The 22,203-nt window shown below is 39.0% G+C and overlaps 1 protein-coding gene across 6 annotated transcripts in view; it reads left to right on the top strand.

Moving 5' to 3' along the window:
- Positions 1–22,203, top strand: part of GRM1 (glutamate metabotropic receptor 1) — a 336,860-nt gene that overhangs the window by 321 nt on the left and 314,336 nt on the right. For 5 of the 6 annotated variants that reach the window (XM_019744493.3, XM_019744494.3, XM_019744495.3 and 2 more), the window contains exon 2: positions 1,229–2,248. In XM_019744493.3, the coding sequence (XP_019600052.3) occupies positions 1,549–2,248 (700 nt within the window). In that variant the 5' untranslated portion in view covers positions 1,229–1,548. Of the gene's footprint in view, positions 1–405; positions 651–1,228; positions 2,249–22,203 lie in introns of those variants that run through there. The other variant, XM_074333687.2, reaches the window with a different exon arrangement.

The raw sequence follows: 22,203 nt of genomic DNA, 5'->3' as shown, positions 1-22,203 counted from the left end.
TGCCTGGGTTGTCTTCCTCCTTTTGCTTGCCTCCCCTCCTGTGTTCTTGCTCCCCACACGCTGCCTCAGCTCCTTTCTCCTCCGATTCTCACCTTGAGAAAGGGAGCCAGGGAGGGACGAGAGAGGCAGCCAACTTCAGCCTCACAGGCGGCTGAAATTTGGCGCCTCTGCCCCCCCCGAAGCGGTCAGGTTTGAATTTTCTTAAGGGAGCAGTGACTGCAAGGCGAAGAGAATGAGGATGGAAGGGTGGTGAGGAGGCGAGGGGAGGGTGTGTGTGTGTGTGTGTGTGTGTGTGTGTGTAAAGCATGCAGGGAGGGTGGTTGAAAAAGCGAAGTCGGGGGGCGGGGGTGGGGAGTATGAAAGAATCCGAACTCGGTGGTCGAAGAGTGTTCTCCCGGCGCTGCGGAAGAATGTGTCCGTGGCAGGACCCAGCACTGTCCAGGGTGCTGAAGGCGGCAGGGCTGGGCTGCCGCGGCAGAGCGACCCGGAAGCTGCCCTTCGTTCCAGTTCTAATAACTGTGCGCAGCCAAAGGTCCCTATTGAGGCGAGTCCCTACTGAGGCGAGTGCAGCGGCCCCTGCACCCCCTCCCTCCATCCTCAGCGGGGAAACAAGTTACCTTATCTGCACCCTTTCTCCTTGAACGTCTACTGTAAGCCTGACTTCTTGGTGGGCGGGAGGAGGGAGGGGACGTACCGAACTCCGACATGCTGAGACTTTACCAGGTGTTGCCTTAGTAACTACTATGGCTTTCCTTAAGCTGGCAAATTTGTATTCACCACTTGGGTTGTACCTTAGGGTCTCTTCAACCCCTCAAAGTTAAAGTAAAAGGTGCACTCCTTGTTCAAGTTCATTTTGAAGTAGCGCTTTCACCTTTAAAATGAAAGAAAGAGTTTGCAAATTTCTTCTGGGAAAAGTTGATCTTTTCAAATCCTGAAAGTTCTCTTAAGGTGAACGACCTAGCGCCCGCTCCCCTGTCCCTCCCCCTGCACCCCACCCCCAAAGTCAGTAAGCGTAATGAGTATTTGGGGACCGGAAAGAGACTTGAGGCTGGAGGAGGGGGCAGATCGGCGTGTCTCTGAGCCTCGTTGCCTTGCTCCCGGAGCAGAGCTGCCTCCCAAGCTGTCGCTCCGGCCCATATCCTGATGTGCGCAACTATTAACATCACTGACCCTTGAGTTTTGACGCCAGTGGTACGGAGCTTTGATTTTCTTCCTCTCTTGTCGGCAGCTTCCAGCTTCCCGCAGCCGCCACGACGCCCACTGTACCCTTGATCAGTTTACCTTGGGGCACCGGTGAAGGAGGGGGAAGTGGAATTCTCCTAGACACGCCTCTAGAGAGTGGAGGTGATCGTGGAGGACCAGGAGGAGGAGGCCGAGGGGAAGGAGGCGGTGGTGCAGGCGGCGAAAGCTTTGGACGAGAGGTGCTGGCGAGCGGGACCGCGCGGAGAGAGGCAGGCGTGCGGCGTCTCCACTGTGCACGTCCAGACCCGGCTGGCGGGACCAGCGTGGGAACGTGGCCAGCCGGCTGTGGACCGCGTCCTCATCACCATGGTCCGGCTCCTCGTGGTGTTCTTCCCAGCGATCTTTCTGGAGATGACCCTTCTCCCCAAAAGCCCCAGCAAGAGAGTGTTGCTGGCGGGAGCCTCATCTCAGCGCTCAGTGGCCAGAATGGACGGAGATGTCATCATCGGGGCCCTCTTCTCAGTCCACCACCAGCCTCCCGCCGAGAAGGTGCCCGAGAGGAAGTGTGGGGAGATCAGGGAGCAGTATGGCATCCAGAGGGTGGAGGCCATGTTCCACACGCTGGATAAGATCAACGCGGACCCCGTCCTGTTGCCCAACATCACCTTGGGCAGTGAGATCCGGGACTCCTGCTGGCACTCCTCCGTGGCTCTGGAACAGAGCATTGAGTTCATCAGGGACTCTCTGATTTCCATTCGCGATGAGAAGGATGGACTCAACCGGTGCTTGCCTGACGGGCAGTCGATCCCTCCAGGCAGGACTAAGAAGCCCATTGCGGGCGTGATCGGCCCGGGTTCCAGCTCCGTAGCTATCCAAGTGCAGAACCTGCTCCAGCTCTTTGACATTCCCCAGATCGCCTATTCCGCCACAAGCATCGACCTGAGTGACAAAACTCTGTACAAATACTTCTTGAGGGTTGTCCCTTCTGACACTTTGCAGGCAAGAGCGATGCTTGATATAGTCAAGCGTTACAATTGGACGTATGTCTCTGCAGTCCACACGGAAGGTAGGCATTGCCTTTGGGAAAGACAGGTTCCGAAAAAGCCAGAGCATTGCATGATGTGTGCTTAGGAAAATGGTTTCTTCCCTGTTTATTTTAGCTCTGTGGGAAACAGACTGCTCTTCTCAGTAAACGCCCACCCAGGCATTGCCTTTTATCCCCATTCTCTCATCTTACAGTGTAGGAAAACGGTGTCCCATCCTGTTTCTGGGGAGTAGCAGGAGCCCAAAAGGTTCTCAACTCTCCATGCACGGTGTCCAACTGTAGAGTTTGGACTCACATATTTGTTTGCCCTCATTTTCTGAGTGTGTGTTTTTGGAAGACTTATTTGCTGATGGTGTTATCCCACCCTTCAGTGACTGGCTCCGATTTTCCCAGCTTAACAGATTCATCCAACGTGGGCAATTAGAAACAAACAAACAAGACAAACAAAAGCAAAGAACACTGTCCCCTGACTTGGTACTGAAAGCTTGATCTTGTCTTGATCAGCTGCAGCTGCTTCTTTGTCCAAGCATGCCCCTTCTTACACAGGAGACTTAACCTGTGAGTGTTGGATTAATGCACTCATTTTCCCCAGTATATCAGAAACTTATATTTTAAATCCTCGGGTGCCTTAAATACAAAGGCAATGTAAATCATTTATTTATTTTCTTCCTACTGCTTGTGTTAAAATTGTCCATATGTCCCCACACCCTCTAAGAATTATCTTGTTTTAGGAGAAATAACACTAATGACCTCTTGGATAGGATTTGAGTTTTGGTTTCTAGTCTTTTAACACAATGAATTTGCTCATTTGAATTTAAAGTTAGACCAATTATAAGTGACGAATGACAGGATAGTAGATATCAGGTTTAAAATGGCTTTTAAAAATAAAGTAGGATTACCTAAGATTAAAACTTTGACATTTGCAGAGTTTTATAGACATAAATTCTCAAAGAACTTCTTATATAAAGATTTTCTTTCTTTATCTTAGTCTATATAAATTTTTGGATAAAATGAGACTTTTGAGTCATGTGCTCTTAACTCCCTTGTCAGGTTTATGAAGAAAATGAGACCCTGGTAATAAATTAATGTCTAGGACAATTCACATACATGTATGTGCTGGCATATGGAAGAGAATCTTGAGGGTATTGCTGCATTCATATTTCTTAATATCAAATTATTAAAAAAAGGCCATTGCACGATTTCATGTTTTTTTAGCAGTTACACAATATTCAGTTACTAGTGTGAAGTCTGATGATAGAAATTAAGAATCATTCCTACTGAAGTGGTTATATGGTTATTAATGAAAACTGATGCTTTAATTTATAAAGGGAGCAGAGTTTTCAGGACAAACAAACCCAAATAATGTAGAATTATACATTATAATTTCAGACTTTGATTTGGAAAAAAAAACTTTCTGCTGCAATATTGTGACTTCTAACAACTGACTCACATTTCTGAATCTTGATTTTTTAAATAGTGAACTGCATACCTCTTTTTCAACAAAATCTCATATTACTTTTTTAAGATGCAAATTTAAGTTCAGATGTTAATCCCTTACATTTTAATGTTAATTTCCTACATTTTTAATGTTGAATATAGTTTCCTCTAGTGCTTAACTATAACACCTTGAAAGCACAAGTTAAAAATTGTTAATTATTAGCGTTAGAGAGCATAAGAGGTAATGGCAAAATCTAGATTGAATGTGATTTATTTAAATATTTAATAATTGAGCTACGTAATTGATTACAGATATTAGAAGTGTCAATTCGTTCTTCAAGAAGGAGTCATACTTCATCATTTGTATGCAGTAGTTTTATTTTCCATATTCTATTATATCATTTTGGGGGGAGTGGAGAGCAGTTGAGAGAAGAACCCCCCCCCCACCCTGCTTTCTTCAAGCTGTTTTCCAGTTGCCTCACTTTGCTAAAAATAATGGCTAATCGTGGATTATTTTCTGACAACTAGAATTATGGTTTTTGAAAATGAATTGCACTTGTGTTTGTCAATTTTGTTGAGGAAGGGCTCGTATTAAAATTTCACCCTTTTGTTAGTTTGGACTTTGTTTCCTTTCTGCCTTCTGACTGATGTTGTGTAGCAGAGATAATGTCTTCATGCCATTATTGTAGTTGATTCCAGACTAGATTGCATTCATAGAACAGCATCAGAGCTAACTTTGGTGTCTATTTTATTACCAAGAGATTATGCAATTTGCCTTGCCTTTTATATACGCTATCATATTTTTTCTCAAAGAGAATTTATTTCTTCTCTTATTAGACGTAAATCTGTGGAAAGTAAATTGTTTCTATTTCTTCTATCTGCAAAGAAATGTCACAGCCTCCTTTGTATAAACTCCAACTGAAAATGTGTTTTTCCTAAGGCTCTGCCCTCTTGCTTCTAAGGGACCCAGGGTATATTGGCCTGCAGGCACCTTCTTGCATCATTTAGTAATTTTCCTGCCTTCAGACTGATGGGGTCACCTACTGGTGACAGTTCCTTGTCAAAAAAAAAAAAAAAAAAAAAAAGTGAGACCACACATCACTATTGTCTCTGCCATCTGGGCACTATTCAGGAAGAAAGTCAGTTTGTCTGGATATTAGCAATTTGGAGCTTAGAAATTCTGGAAACTTCAGTGACCTTCACCTCTCCTTGCCAAATGAGCCATTCTCTTGTCATTTTAACATCACAATTTCTTTTATTAGAAGTTAGCCTAGTACAGTGAGCATCAAAATTTCTAAGTGACTGCCTTGGTTTTTGTGTTTAATTTTGATGGGCTTTAAAGTCACAGATGGAGCACCCTAGTCGTTGAGTGCTCCAATTGTTTTTATATCCCTGTATTATTTCATTTTATTGTAAAGTTAAGCTTAGGGGTATTTTATGGTTTTGTTTTGTTTTTTAACCGGCTAGAATTCAGTTGTTATATATATATATATATATATATATATATATATATATATATATATATATATATATACATATATATATATATTTATTTATTTATTTTTTTTTGCATATTTTTCAGTCTTCTACCACATTATTGGTACCACATGTGTCCTCTGGTCATGACAACTGTCACTTTACCTGACCTACAAGAGAATCAGTGCACGTGAAACTACCTGCCATAGCCTCTCCGGAAAATTTTCAGGATGGGTTCCTGAGGGGAATATTGAAATAGGATCTGTCAAAGGGTGGGGGGACTCACTCAAGCACCAGAGCCATATCCACACACAAAAATGGAATGCCCTTTAGAGCAGGCTACTCACCTGGAATGTACGTCTTTAAATATGCCAAGCATACAATACAAAAATAGCCATCTTCTGTGAAGAGTATCTCGGCCAAGGACACCGTATTCCATCCTTCTGATCAAATGCATATTCCCATCAAAACCAAATTTTTCATATTGAAAGGTCGTAAAATACAGTACTTAAAATAATTCTAGTTGATTAAATTGAAAGCATTGGACAAGTCTAATAAAAAAAAAACAACACAAACCATCCTTTGAGCTTGTAGCTTCAAGAAGTTTTTTTCGGATTGGGTACATTTCATTTGTTTTAAGGTTTTCTCTCTTGTATTTTGTCCCTTAGTGTCAGATGAGCATTGACATAATAAGGGATTTAGTGATGTCACTTTCCTTTTTGAAAATATTCACTATAAGTTACCCTTGTAAAAAAATTATGTTTTCATTGTGGTGTACCTTTTCTGACATTTGCTTATCTTTGATCTGAAATTGGCTTTTTTGGCTTCTTTGCAAAATCCAATAATTTTCTTCTCAGAAGATATTTTTCTATTTGACATAAACTTACTTATAAAAAGTCTAACGGCATCAGAGGAAAATCCTCCTAAGTCATAAATGCATCAGCTAAGTATTACTTTTGCTAATGCAATTACATATAAAAATTTTATTTCTAAAAATATGTTTCCTATCTATGCACCAGTAACTTTCTTTATATCTTTCTTAGCTTGATTCCAACCTATATTACCGTAAGTTATCTTAACAAATTGTTGTATTTTATCACAAAATAAGGAATTGGAGTGTCTGGAGAGGTTATTTAGGCCAATCAATTAAAGATGCTTAAAACACCAGGATAACATCTTTGCCAAGATGTAGTTCCCATATGATCTCAGTTTCTAAATTGTGATTAGGGTTTGTAAGATAGTGAGAGAATATAGGACTCAAACGCAGAAGCAGAATTTCACCTATTAGTCAGTTTTTCTATGTAATGACCTATCTCCCTGAAATTTTGACCAATTCTCTATTAACTCCTGGGAGTCATTCAAACAATTCAAATCTCTCTTCCATGTGACATTTATCATCCATAAATCCTCTCTTTTATGGCATACCTCACCAGTTCCTGCACCCATATATTCTAGTTTTTAGTGTCCTCGTCGTCATAGATAACTCAAGTATTTCTTAGATAAATGATTATCCAAAAGTCCTTCTTAAAATATGTACTGCTACTAGGCCGTATCCTCTCCCTTTTAGGCTTGAGCAGTTATTAATATTATTATTAATATTATTATTAGATCTAAGAGTAGAATTTTTTTGTTGTTTGTTTCTTTTTAAATGTAAAATTGTTAGCTTAAATCTGCCTTCTCAGTACGTTCTGGGATTTTGATTATTTAATTCATTTTAGGATTTCAGCTTAGTGTCCTCAGGATTTAATTACATACATTAAAACTGAGTAAGAGAGATCAAGTATAGAGTCTCAGAGCCCATCCCTATTGAACCACTCCCTGGTTTGCTCTGTGAATTCCCTTGACAGTGGGATTTTCCATTACATAATGTACCTCTTTATAGGTAAATATATAAACATAGTAGTTTAAATGAAAAGCCATCACAATAGATATTCAACTCTCATTGAATTATTATACAAAACACCATACATAAGAAATTTGAAGACTTGGTCTCAGTTACTAGATACTTTATACTCTAAAGGGACTATAGTTTGTACACATGTAAAACAAATAGAAACAAGCAAAAATAAATCATTACAGTTATAGACATTTAAAAACATGACTTTATAGAATTTAGGGAACACCGAAAGAAAATATTAGTATCATTAGCTAGAAAAAAGCTAGAGAAAAGGGAATTTTGATTAGTTTTCTTCCTTTTCTTTTCTTTTCTTTTCTTTTTTTTTAATATGGCATTTGTAAAAGTTAGAGGCTGTAGTAAGAGTGTCCCTCTGGGGGATAAAATAAGCAGGTCTGCTTCCCGGGAGTGGAGAGTGTAGGCCAGGAACTCCTAACAAAGATGTCAGCTCCAGCGTGGGTTCTTATCTGTGATTTTGTGATTTTTTATTGATATGAAAGACAAATAATGGAGAACATTGAAGCTTGTTCCAGAGAGTGTTGGTTTCAAGAAAGATACGTTCAAACAGAGTTTGATGTGGTTCAAAGATAATTAAAAGAAAACAAATTCTTACTGAAATGTGTAAATGAGATACATTAGGTAGGGAGGGGAAAAAACTGTGAAAAAGTTAGTTATTATAGAATTCTAGGTAATAGGTTATTAAAATAATTGGGAAGTATAAAAAGCATTCCAAAGGAGTACTTTATGGGAGAATTTGATGTAGCAAAGAGTTAGGGGCAAATCTTCAGTTTTGCAATTCCGGAGGACCGGGAGATTTTGGTGTAATTGACGGGCCTGTGATAAGTAGACTTCAAACCATTTTTTTTTTTTTTTTTTTAGGTTTAAACAGGGTGGACTTAGACTTAATATGTTGAATTTGATGTGAACTTTGGCAAAAAACCCATACATTATTAGCCAGAGTGGGTGTGTGGACAAAAGAAAAGTGGGAGATAATTGTGAGGTTCTCTATTTGTGATTAAAAACATTTGTTCACATCCAAGTAAACCTTGTTTACCCAGAACCTTGATTCTCCAGCTGACCTACCTGGAAACTTGAGAGTCGGTGTCTTTAAACTCTAATCTTTTGTATTTTAAATATTTCACAAAATGATTTTTGCAATCTGTATTACATAGTTCCCTAAACTCTGTTAAAGAGATTGCTGATTTAATAGACACTTTTCTTGACTATACAATGTAATCATTATAAATATCAATTGTTACAGATGCTGGGCTGCAGTGGTAATCTTGATGCCAGTTGAAAAATACAGTTATTTACTCCTACCAAAAATGGTCCCAGATTGCCATACTTTCAAGTTTTTATATTATTTTCTCTTATATTGGCTAGGCTTATGAAACCCATTTTCTAAATTATATAATCAGTATTTAGTAAAGAGCTACTATGTGCAAAAGATTAAGGTGAAATACAAAGATGGAAAAAAGAGACCCCTTTATTATTATGAGAAAGCTTCAGCTCTTCTTGATTCTCCTGCCCTACCATCAATCACTCTGAGACTTCATTTGCCTCGGAACAAATTTTATAAAGAGCTGGTCTGAATAGGGTAGATGGTAGTGGCAGCTTCTATTTTATGTTTCCATCATGTGGCTTGCCAGTTGCTGTTCCTCTTCAGACACTAAAATGTTTCTCCTAATAATCTATGGAGCTAATATGCAATGACTGTTTCATGGGTTTTTAAATAACTTTCTGAGCAGTGGCTGGGTTGGTGTCACCATAAAGAGATTTTTGTTTTCAAAAGCTATATTTCTAACATGGCCTTTAGTCAGACCACAGAGAGCTGAGAAACCAAAGTCGAGGGCAGAATGGTTTAATGAGCACCTTACAACCACTGAAAAAGAACTCAGAGGGCACTGTGCTGATATTAGATTGGAAGCAATATCTCAGTAGGAGAAGATTGTCAGTTTTCAGAGAAGCTGTAGTTGAAAACCAGAATCAAGTTAAGACATGAAGTCTTGTCAAAATGATGTGCTGCTTATCCATCAGAGAGCTACTGTTAGATTTTAAATTTACAGAGAAATATTTATGTAATTTACGTGTGTGAGTTCTACTTGTGTTTCTTGCCTAATTGTTCTCTGTGAATGTCTGCACCATTTTGAATCTTAATTTACATGAAAAATTATAATTTTAATTTTCTTCAGTCTCATGGGAAGTTTTGCTTTCTTAAACTTAAGGCACAGTGGTACCAAATATAGCATTAATGTTTTTATGAAGCGAATTTATGGGCTCAAGCACAAACTTGGTGATCAGAAATCCTCATTTATCAATTTTAAGATTATCTATTTTTGTCACTTTAGGCCAACAAATTGAGATTCAAGGCAATTATCTAAAGGATTCATATAAAAGCCTTAACTGGCAATTGAACCACAAGAAGATTTAGGGGAGCAGTTCTTTGCTTATCAAGTAATTTATTTTGCTTTCTAATGGAGACATGACCATTTATTCATTGATAAACACGTGTCTACTTGTGTCAGACACTGGTCTTGTTGCTAGGAACACAGAAAAGAATAGTAACTATTATTATCATTATTATTTCTATTATTATTATCCTCAAGCGTCCCATAGTCCATTGGAAGAGACATAGAACTGCAGAGGGTGCCAAAAAATGTACACACATTTTAAGAAAGGAAAACTATTAAAATTGTAATACTTAATATACACCAATAACAAAAGAGGAACACAAGTCATGTTTCACTTCTGCAATTACAAGAGGTGCTCAAAGTGGTTACCATCAGCATCCAGACACTTCTGATTATGGTGAACTACTGCTTGAGCAATGCTGATCGTGTCCAATTGTGCACATTTTTTTGGCACCCCCAGTATATACCCTGTTTTCCTGAAAATAAGACCTAGCCAGACAATCAGCTCTAATGCGTCTTTTGGAGTAAAAATTAATATAAGACCCAGTATTATAGTATAGTATAGTATAGTATAGTATATAAGACCCAGTCTTATAGTAAAATAAGACCTGGTATTATATTATATTATATTATATTATATTATATTATATTATATTATATTATATTATACCCAGTCTTATAGCAAAATGAGACCAGTTCTTATATTAATTTTTGCTCCAAAAGACGCATTAGAGCTGATTGTCTGGCTAGGTCTTATTTTCGGGGAAACACGGTAGGTAGTTATCGTCTCATGGGTCACAAAAAAGTACATTTAATCACTTTTTAAGAAAAATAAATGCACAAAAGATATGGGAAATACTGTGTGTTCCTCTCAGTTTTATTTGTACAATTTAAATGATAATTGCTACCAGATGTTTACCTCATACCGGTATTTCAGAGGACAAGGAAATGGTATGTACAACTAGCTTTCATTAAACTCCCACCAAAGAGATTGATTCTTAAGGTATTAGTCCTTCTTAGCTGATGACTATTGAGCAAATGCGTGAAATTAGTTAATCAGGTGTAGATGTTTTACCCTAAAACCTAGTCACATAAGATAAAAATGAAATTCATGGTTAAGATAAAAGTGCAGCGTCTGCCATAGATTTCAGAAAGCTTTCTCATTTTACAAATGAGAACACAAAGGCCCAGGGAAATAAAAGTGACTTGCCCAAGACCATAAAATTTGTGAGTAGCCAAGCTGCGACTTACACAGGCTTGTGTCGGATACTTTCTTAAACCAAGATTTGCTTCTTTGTTAGTTTTTAAATCCCATGATCCACTCTCATGCATTCCTTTCTCCTGTGAGGTTTACGTCATCCAGCCCAGCTACGTTCTTCCCAACTTTGTGGCTGTTATTTGCAGCTTCCAGGAGACTCTTCTGTCACTGGAAATGCATTCTCACTGCTAATACTCTTCCCTTCAATGTCAACTCTTGCCATACTTTGGGGTGGTTCTGACATTCATTGATAGCTCTCATTGTTCAATGATCTCAATTCTGTGTCCTTTGCCTCCTCTCCAGCCACCTACCCACTCTGACCTTAGTCTTGCATCTTGATATCATCAAGAGCTGTTCTGTCTCTGAACTTGTAAACATCAGCTAGCCTCTGACCAAGAGAAACCTCTTAAACTTCCCTTGCTCCCCACTTACCTGCTCTCCGTATTTCCATGGAAAATCTGGGTCCAACCATTTTCTTACTTGATTTAATTTCTCCTCTGGATCCGAGCAGCTCTACCTCCATATTTGTGCTTGTTACCATGTTGTAATAAAGCTCCTTTTTCAGAGTAAATGAACTTCCAACTTATATTAGTGGCTATTCCACATGAAGCTCTAGTTGAGATTATCAGTTTGTTATTTTTTCCCAGTCCCTTCACTGCAGCAAATTAAGACCAGAAAGGAGCACTTTTTTTTAATGAAACAACAAAGGATTCCATCTCTGTGAGGGCTGTGAGTCACATTCGCTCAGATAGTTCTGTGGTATCATCTCTACAACAAGTAATCAGGGGCAGTGTATACTGGATAAAGACAAAACATTGGAAGACGATGGCTAAGGTTGGATTCTGGGGGTTCAGGAGTAAGAGTAACCTAAAGGGTTCATGTAATTAACCAAGCTTAGAGAGCCATCAGGATAAAATGGACCAAACCAACCCCTTCAGTTTAGTGTGCAGATGAGATGAGCTAGTGCTGTGTATAGAGCTAGATGAGTGTAAGATATCATTATTGTCATCAGGCTATTCTAACCTTAATTAAAAAGATGTCCTTAGTCTAAGTGAGCCTGTGTGAAGTGAATACAGGAATGTCCTGGGGCAGGGGTGTGCAAATAAAAAGAGAAGATATACTATATCGTGCAGATTTGCTAACTTTGAGCAGCACATTTGAACTCCCCTTTTCTCCTTTCATAACAATTGTACCCACAGCATGGGGCCCTAAGCGAAAGCCCTTGGGTTCGACAGCTTATTCTACAGCTATTCCTTGGAGACTCCAAGGCATTTTCGTCTGTTCTCTGTGGTGCTCTAACACAGTTTTCAATTTGTACGTTACAAAGGGTAGGACAAAAAAGATCAATAAACAAATTGCTGACAGTATGTTCAAGAGGAGAAACTGTTTGCAATAGAATTTAAAAGGTGATATGCAGATAATTAAACAGTGGAAACAACTTATAATAAATAAATAATATCTTCCTGCAAAAATAAATATACTATTTTATTTTCACTTTTTGATCAACAGGTATTACTCTGTTGGTAAAGAAGAATATATGCTCAGATCTCTATCTTAATTAAATAAATGTTCCGTGAGAACCTTCTCTGGGCCAGACCCTCTGCTACACTTTCCGATGACGAGAGGTAGATGAACTATAATCTTTCTATCAAGAGGTTCACTGGATAATGATTACCACTCAGTTTGATAAATGTAACCATAGGCGTAGGCATGACTGAGAGAGGTAACAGAGAGAAATGTGACAAGCTTTCTGAGGGCCAAGGAAAGAAGTGATGAAAGTTCATAGAAGCTTCTCAAAGGTGAAATTTGAAGTTCACTCCATCAGAGGACTATGAGGAAGGCACAGAGAAATGAATATGAGCAAACGTTTGCTACAGAAAATAAACTATCCTCAAGGACCTCTAAATGTATCATTGATTCTGAAGTGTATATTTAGGTAAAAGAAGTGGGGAAGAATCAAGCTGAAAAGGGAGGAAAGGCCCAGGTCATGAAGACACAATCTTGTCGAGCCAAGAAATTTAGATTCTATTTTGTAAGCATGGGGATCCAGTGAAGGATTTTAAACAGGGAAGAAACAGGATAGAATTATATTTTGGAAAGGGGACTCTGAAAATTTTGGAGATGACAGATTAAGGAAAGGAATCAGATTGGAAGCTAGGACACAAGTTAAATTGGCCTTTACTCCACCACTCCCCCATTGATGGCTGGGAGAGTGGTGGAGAAAAGGTCAATTTAATTACTCAGTTTAATCAAGAGATGATGAGAGCTTTAGTAAAAGAAGAGTCAATGGGGATGGAAAAGAGAGAATAGATTTAAAAGCCACTTAGGGAGATGAAGATTTAGTGACTGACTGATTGTGAGAATCAAGAAGAAAGAGAAGTCTAAAATGACTCCCAGGTTTCTACTTTGTAGCGAAAAATATGAGAAATAAAAGAGGAATCACAGGTTGGGAAAACATATATTTTACATTGGTTGAATTTGAGGTGTATATGGGGCAATGAATTCAAGAGACTCCATAGACCAAAACTCTGGAAAGGGAGGTAGATTTATCAGCAAACAGCTATAGTTAAAACACAAAAGTGGACGCGATTTCACAGAGAGAATGTAGCATGAAAATAAAAGAGTCAAAGGCAGAACTGTGAGGAAGGTGAAAATTAGGAAGAGGATCCAGAAAAGGGATGAAGAAGGAACAATTAGAAAACTAGAAGGAGAAAGAGGAAGAACCAGGAAAGACAGACATCATGGAAGCCAAGGGAGGAGAGAGTTTTAAGAAGTCAACAGTGACCAGTAACAGAGAGCTGACAGGAATGGAGAGTTATAGAAATGGTTCTCTTACCGGTAGCCTCCACTTTCTCCTAGCTTCCTCCCTTCCAATAATCTCTTAATATCTAAGCCTATTAGAAGGGCAGAGGCCGGGAGATAGGGGAGGCTGCAGGTACATTGCATCGTTCTAAGAGACTGAGTGGGGAAGGTAAGAGAGAGGTTGGTAGCTAGACAGAGATGCACTTCTAAGTGAAAACATTCTCTAGGATGGGAAAGACAGCATTAAGGGAGGATGAAAAGCGTGGTAGGAAAGGAAATGTTGAAGATAATCTATGAAGCAAAGATGCTAAGGAGGCAGGAAGAAATTGTGGCAGGGCCACACTTGAATAGGAGAAGACTTTCCTTTGGGTGGTGATGAGTGTGGGGAAAGGAGAAAACGTTTGAAAATAACATTTGGTAGCTCTTGTTTTCTCAATTATTTAAAGAAGGGAATGGGAAGGGGAAGGGAGCAGGTCAAATACAAGTAGAGCAAATTTTTGGAGAGCCCAACTGAGATTGGAAACCATGTATTTCTACTACGGTTAGTTCATGTTGTTTTTATATTCTCTCCAGTGTGCGCAGCCCCCAGATTCAAGCCAGGAGTCAGCTTTCATAGCAGTTCATTAACGTGGCCCCCTGCTGGCTTGATACCCAAAACACCAGAATCTTTCTTTAGTTAATTACATAGGATACCGAGATCATAACCTAGAATTATCCTTTATCCAGCTCCTGTCATAAGGCCAAATGAGGGAATTGATATGTAAGAATATCATCTAAGAGATCATTACCTATCACTCAGTATAACATTGGTTCCGTAACACTACATACCTGACTTTTTATTACTTTTCCTGAAGAATTGCCTATTCTAAATTTCATTTTAATGACACCCGTTTCATTTATTTTTTCTTTTCTTTTTTTTTAAATTAAAGTTTATTGGGGTGACAATGGTTAGTAAAGTTACATAGATTTCAGGTGTGCAATTCTGTAATACATCATCTGTATAGTACATTGTGTGTTCACCACCCAGAATCAGTTCTCTCCATCACCATATATTTGATCCCTTTTACCCTCATCTACCATCCCCCTCCTCCTTTACCCTCTGGTAACCATTAAACTATTGTCTGTGTCTACGAGTTTTTGTTTCTTCATTTGTTTGTCTTGTTCTTTTGTTGTTTTCAGTTTTATATCCCACGTATCAGTGAAATCATATGGTTCTCGACTAGTTCTGTCTGACTTATTTCACTTAGCATAATAATCTCAAAAACCATCCATGTTGTCACAAATGGTACTATAGTAAAGTCAGCACAAGAATTAAAAATGTAAATAATGTTTCATAATTTTCACCTTTTTGTTAAAAATTTTTGCTTATTGTGTTGTTCAATGCCCCTTGTTTAAAGTACATTGTTAACAATTCTTTCTAGATTTTTTCTTTTTAGATTTTAATGTTATGAAATCACTTATCTCTCTTAAGGAACTGACATGTTTCATCTTAATCGGTAATGAGAGTATTGTATTTTTAATTTTTCTCTTTGCCTACCAGGAAGCTCAAAGCTAAATTTAATGCTCAACTATAGAAAAATGTTTAGATTATGTGTAGATGTTAACTTCTTCCACCTTACTTCAACATGATTATTTTATACTTCTTTTTTATTACTGTAAAATGCCTCAACTTCATTTTTAGGAGAAGACAGGATATTAATAGATACATAAATGCAAGTGACCCCACCGCAGGCACCCATCTTTATTGACGTTTTCATGTTATGAGTCAGATGGTTATGACAGGCTGAGAGGTTTTTTAATTTTGTTTTTATTTTTTGTGTGTGGAAAGTAGGGGGGAGGTTATTTTATACTCATAGCTGAATATGCTGAAGATGGAAACATTTTTTCTATGTATTTAGTGTGTACAGAAGAATCCTTGAGTGTTGACCTTATACAAGAGGAGAATCATGTTTCTTCAAATTAGTGAAAAAGTCCATCCCCTGACTCCTAGATGCTCTGCCCATTGCTGTCTTTTCCTTTTCAGTGCATTGTGGGGTCTGCGATGTGGCTGTGTTGGGATAGTTCACCTGGTTTTGGCAGGTGTATGTGTAGATGCAACATTCGCTTCCAGGGTCAACACTGAGTAGGGCTGCTCTATCTCCGTAATTCATAACAGCCCCTTTTCCTGTTTTCTCTTCTTACCTTTAGGGAAGCATCAATCTGTCTACAATGACTGTTCAGTGACAAATAGAGAGGTATCTTGCTTTTCACTCACTTCCTAACTTTTCCTGGTGTTCTCATCATGCATCTTCCAGACCATAATTGCTTGTTGCCTGGTGTTTGCTGCGTGCTCTAGGCAGCTCAGTGCTGATGCTACTTCATTCTCCTTTGAGCTAAGGTCAACATAATGTAACCTGGGAAATCATGACGCAGGCTGAGACATCAAAAAACACCCAATGTCTCTTACTCCTGCAAGTAAAGTTAAAACACAGAGTAGAGGGAGGCCCGATGTGTTGATACATGTGAAGGATGAATTACCATTAGTTTTTTTGCTAGAAATGCCAGATTTAGAACTGTGAAAAGGCAAATTTTATTTTTTTTCTTCTATGTTGGTAACGCAGAAAAACAACTTAGTATGTAATATCCTTGTATGTCATTTTAAAAGTAAAATTTTACTTGAAAAAGAGCAATTTCTTAAAAATGAAAAAAAATTGAGTGAGTGATCAACGTTTGAACTGCGTATATTCTCCCTTTTAGTAGATTATTTTTAGGCTCTTCTAGAGCAGTACTTTTCAAACTTCAGCGTGCAGACAGATCACCCGTGGAACTCATTCTATTGCAGATTCTGATTCAGTAGGCCTGGGGTGGACCTGAGAGTCTAGGTTTCTACTAGGTTCTCAGGTGGAATTGAGGCTCATGGACCACAATAAGGGTAGAACCTCTGTAAGCCCCTCTGATAATGTATTTTCCATGATGGCTCATTGTACATGCTTTCTCACACATTTATGAATTATTTCCTTGAGTTGTGTCTCAAGGCAATGTTCTATGCTTCTGAAAGGCAAAGAATGGCTTTTAAAATGTTCATATTTAGGAAATTATAGCAAAGATGTTGAACTATTCATTTCTTATATTCAATGACTTTTTAAAATATGCATTAACTAGCCTGAATAATTGCTGAGTGTAATAGCTTTGTAGTTAATCAAATTTTTGGTTACATATATGCCTTCTCCTTGTAGAATACTCTGCCCCAGTAGAATATTTCCCCCAATGGGAAGTAAATTTCTGGAGGGTGGGATCTTTGTTTTGTTTACTGGTGTCTCCCCAGCAATTAGAAGAGTGTCTGGCATATAGTAGACAGTCAATAAATATTTGTTTAATTGATTTAAGTAAGGAGGACTTTTGTTTCAATCCTTTTTCTGCCTCAGTAAGGAGTTTGATGATTTAAGAGCTTGCAGGCTTCATATCAATTCTTATTGCCTACTATAAATGTAAATGAAGCAAGACAGTAGACTAATTATTCAACTTCCAAGAACCAACAACCTTGGAAGTCTTTGGTTTTTACTAAATTCTTCATAAATAATTTTTCACTTGCTTCTTTCTTATAATAGTGGAATAAAGCAAAGAAAATATCTGATTAATTTCATGTTTCGTGGGTAGATGCTTCTTAATATCCCTTTTCACTTTTTACCTTTCTAATAATTGAGGAAAAACACTGCAGTCACTGTCAATTAAAATTCTCAAGTTGTCATATTTTTCTCATTGTCTTCTTTTTATGAACATGGATGCCCTGTATTCTCTGTCCTCCCTTAGACTTTAGTGCTTATGTGCAGTGGGACGTGTTCCAAGTGGGAGAAACTGGGTTTGATCCCCCTTCCTCGGTCAGCTACCCTTGTGACTCTAGACGAGTCATTGAACCACTTTCAGTGTGTCTTCTCGTCTGTAAACGGTCTGTCATGTCTCCTTTCCAGACCACCACTATGAACCGATGTGGAACTGCTAGTTGTGTTATATTCTACTGCAGCGTATGTCATTATTGTCTCATTTTGATTATTAATAACTGCCTCCTGGCCTCCGCTTTTCCCAGAAAGTTATAGGCAACTATTTCTACTGAGCATTTATTTAGAATGATGGATTGTGTAGTGAAGGTAGAAACATTTATCCAAGTCCCTGATTTGAAAACAAAAATTAGAGATTAAGTGATTTGCCCGAGGTTGCACACATCTAGTTACTACAAGAGGAAAGACTTACACTGTAGCCCAGCGTTCTCTCTCTGTGACCCCTGAAGCATCTCCAGATCACTTACCTGTATATCTTCACAGCCTTGACCAACTCTCTGATTTTCTTCCACCCTTAGTCTCTCTATGTTGGCTTGAAAGGCAAGCCTCAGCTTCCTATCAGTGAGCCAACCAGTCAATTCATTTACTCGACAAATACAGACCCTACTTATCATCCTGCGGGTGACAGGCATCAGATATCAAAAATCTATCCAGGTTGCTGATGTCAATCAAGTTTGGTAACATAGGCAAATATCCATATGACATTGTACAGATGCTATAGTTAATGTAAAAAATATATATGATATATGTGACTATATGTATGATTATACAGTAAAATAATATTGTGAATATCCTGTAGTTCCTGCCATTGCTTATGGTCCAGAAGGAGAGACAGAGAAACAATTATTGCCACATCGTCATGTTAATGAGGAGAGGGTGTGGGGCTTGAAGGAGGGGGAGGTTACTTCTAGGTGGGGACATTGGGTAGGAATCTTGGAATAAGTGGCATTAGAGTGAGTCTTTCTTAGATTCTAGCTAGCCTTGCAAATAAAGAGCTAGATGGAGAAGGAATTTCCCATGAAGGCAATCATGCGGGCTCTGACTAAAACACTAACAGATAGATAGACAATGGTAGAGTGGTGAGCTGTTCAATTGGTCTGGAGTAGAAGTTACCGAAAAGGGAGTTGTGGAAGAATTGATTGGAAAAGTAGACTCAGATGTCAGAGTCTGGAGAATGTCAGAGTTTGAATTTGTCTTCCATGTCCTAATTTAGTCAAAATAGAGTAGACCTTCTTTTGTAAATTTCTTCCAAAGACTGATAAATAGGGACTTATTTTTAACTTTTCCTGCCCACTGATATTTTTGGTCTTTATTTTTTCCTCCTTGTAGCATATGTGTCAGAAAGTGACACCTTCGCAGGAAAGCCACTTCTTTGTTTGTCATTGACCATACAGTCCATTTACATTTCCACAGTAATATAAATATTTGAACATAAGAAGTATGCAGGCGAATGTATTGCGATGTTTTGCAGCTAGAGTTGCAGCCTCTGTGGACATGTGGCCTGCCTCTCAGTGAGGCAAAAGGCATATTACAAGCTGGTTTCTCAGCTGTGAAATGCCACTACTTAGGTCACATGTCTCAGTAAAAAAAACATACAAAAAAAAACTGCCAGGAGCAACGCCTTCTCCTTGGCAGAGAGGCGTGCCACCTGTCACCCAAAGCTGCCGTCCCCTCTGGCATCGTGCACGGATAGCTTTAATTCATTTCTGCATATGGGGAGATTGTGTTCTCTGCCTTTTGCAGCACGTTTTTCCATGGTATTCATCTCGGGTAGAATTTATTCGGTACTCATTGATTGGGGAATTATTGCTCATACTTATCGGGGCCAAATCTTCAATCTTAATCTGGACGAATAGGTGTTACCTTGGGGATAGCACTTGAATAAAAATGTGCTTTATCCTACATGTGAAAGATGGCATATTACAGGCACATTTCCACTCAACACCTACCCATGAAGCCACCCTTGGTGACATGACAAGGTCACACCTTATGTCACTCCTTAATAGCATGGAAGGATTCCTGAAAATCAGACTTAGAGAGTACACATTCTGGATCCACTACGTAGTGACCATGTCCCAAAAATTCTTAAGGCATGCAAAGCAAGAAACTTAATTTACTTCTTCACGAGTAGATAAAACACTCCTTACAGCATGTAACTTATTTTAGATTTCTCCCGTGTCTTTCTAAGGTCTGATATGAAGCACCAAGTAAATGCTTGATTAATACATGTTGAATGAAAAACTAAATGATGGTTCTATAAAAAGGTAATCAAATAGGCATTTTGGCTGGCCATGATATTGGAATCTTTTGGCTTCCTATTTCTCTAAGAAGGATAAATTAAAAACCAACAATGCCCTAAGCTTATGAATAGATATAGGTTCCAGCCCCATAATAATGCCATTTAGCACAAGGGCCACACTTGAGTTTACGTGTTTTCTCTTACATTTTTGAGTGGTTCAAGAAAAAACTTACCTTAAAATGCATACATTCAAAAACATTTTCAAAGGTAATTCCCATTGTTGCCATCTGTTCTTGTTTTGAATTGTGTTGTCCGCGCCCCCCCGCCCCCCAGTCTGAATGTTAATGCCAGTACGTCAAAATGTGACATTAATTGGAGATAGGGTCTTTACAGAGATAATCAAGTTAAAATGAGGTCATTAGGGTGGGCCTAATCTGATATGACTGATGTCCTTAGAAGAAGGAGAAATTCGGGTATAGAGACATGCAAACAGGGAAAAACTACGTGAAGATGAAGGTAGAGATTGGATGAGGCATCTAAATAGCAAGGAATGTTAAAGATTGCCAGTGAACCAGCAGAGGCTGGGAGAGAGGCATGGGACAGACTTTTCCCTCATCACGCTCAGAAGGAGCCAACCCTGTTGCCATCTTGGTCTTGAACTTCTAGCCTCCAGAACGATGAGATGATGAATTTCTGTTATTTAAGCCACCCAGTTTGTACTTCGTTACAGCAGCCCTAGGAAACGAATAATACAGTTGTCGGGTTATCCTATTGTGAAAGCTGGTCGAGGCTTAGGTACTTCCTAAATGCGCTGAGAAAAATCAGTCTTTACCTCACAATGGATCTCATCTGTTTATGGACCATTGCTTCACCTTTACCCTCCCCCAACCATCTGACCCACCACCTTCTACTCAAAAACAACAATATAACTTAGATGTTTGTTATTATTATGAAAATAATAACTATGACAACATTTATTATGTACCAGACACTGTGCCGAGTGTTTCATGTACATTACTTCATCCAATCCTCCCAATAACACTATAAGGTAGGTACTGTTATTATCCTGGAAAGATGAAAAACGTCTTTCTGAGCCTCACAGGTAAAAAAAGTGACAGACACAGGGTCAGAATGAATCAGTCACATTCCAAAGCCCAGTGTGTGACCACTACATAATCTGTATAAGGAGGCACTAGGAGACTTACCAGGCTTATGACACTGGGGCTAGATATTGTCAGCATTTGAATACCTATTTAAATGAGTAAGGACAATGTAAATAACCAGGGCAAAGATTGTTACCAAAAGTCACTGTTTTGTACTGCTCTCAGACTATCAATAACCAATGTTGTGGCTGGACCAGCCCTTGTGGTTCTTATGATGGCAAGATGCTCTTCAGCAATAACCATCAAGAAACTTTGAAAAGATGCAGTTTTATTACTCATAGGACGTGGAAATTGCCCAGCACATCAGGGCCACGCAGCAAGGTAATGGATGGGTAGAGAGAGCAAAAGAGAGTTGTACATGGGATTGGGGTTCTGCTTTTATTGAGCTCGAGGGTGGGGGCCTAGAGTTTTCCGGGCTCTTTATTGGTGAATTAAAAACACAAGAGTGGTCATTTAAAATGGAGAAGAGAAAAAAAAAATCAAATACTAGCCCAAATGGTCAGTTATTGAAATCAACCAAGATCTCTAAAACAAAGGAGCTTCAGTGAGGGGAGGCAGCCTGGCTATTGATCTTGTCCCATGGCTGCCATTGTGTTTATTGGAGATGGCCGACTTTGAAGTGGATGCCTTTTTGAAACGGAAGCCTCAGGCAATCGAAGCTTAAGTCATTCATTCCTATTACAAAGAAGAAAAAGACTGTCAGGGTTTACACTATAGTCAATGTCTTAAAAAAATCAGGTCCTTGAGTCATATTGTATCTAGTAGCTGCCAGATACAATTACAGCCAATACCTGTCCTGGTCGACCAGGAGGACCACTTAGCGTAGCCCACTACCACTTCAGAAAAGGATAAAATAAGTGCATACTGGGTCTTTCTTCTCAGTTCTCTTCATGTTATGAAATGTGTATTTCTCTAGAAAAAGCGGTTCCACTCTAAGGCTTGCTCTTGTTTGGCAGTAGAACCACTGACAGAGGGAGACATTGTCAGAGTATGAAGATGGCCACGTATTGATTTCTTTTAAAGCATACTTGATACTTCTTGAAAAAACTTCAAATTTTTAACTTCTGGTAATGATGATAAAAAGGCATGCCTTCTTTTTTCTGTGTCCAGAAAAATCCTGTAATCAAAAAGAAACGAACAAACACACCTATATTTCTCAAAGCAAGGGAGATTTTTCATTGGGCTAAAGGGAAGAAAGTCTTTATCCTGTCTCTCTAGAAATCTCTAGGGCTCTAGTCCTGGGGTGCTGACTGCATGTTTTCATTTGACAGTGCTGTGAACTGACTCATTCTCAGAAGCAGATGGATGCTCTGCCTGCTGATTTTCTCGTGGAGCATTAGTTCACATGGTAGCCAGCCTCCCTTGTTTGGTTTCTGGTGTGATTATGGACAGGTGTTTGTGAGATTCTTGGATTGTTGTGGGAGGTATTCAGGCATTAGGTGTGGAGGTACCAAATGAGCTCGAAGATCTGAGAAGCTGAT

The sequence above is a fragment of the Rhinolophus sinicus genome, chromosome 2, assembly GCF_057876585.1.
Source record: "Rhinolophus sinicus isolate RSI-liver-muscle chromosome 2, RSI-T2T, whole genome shotgun sequence".
Classification (NCBI taxonomy): Eukaryota; Metazoa; Chordata; class Mammalia; order Chiroptera; family Rhinolophidae; genus Rhinolophus; species Rhinolophus sinicus.
The sequence above is the reverse complement of the archived record's forward strand: the minus strand, read 5'-3'. Positions and strand labels throughout refer to the sequence as shown.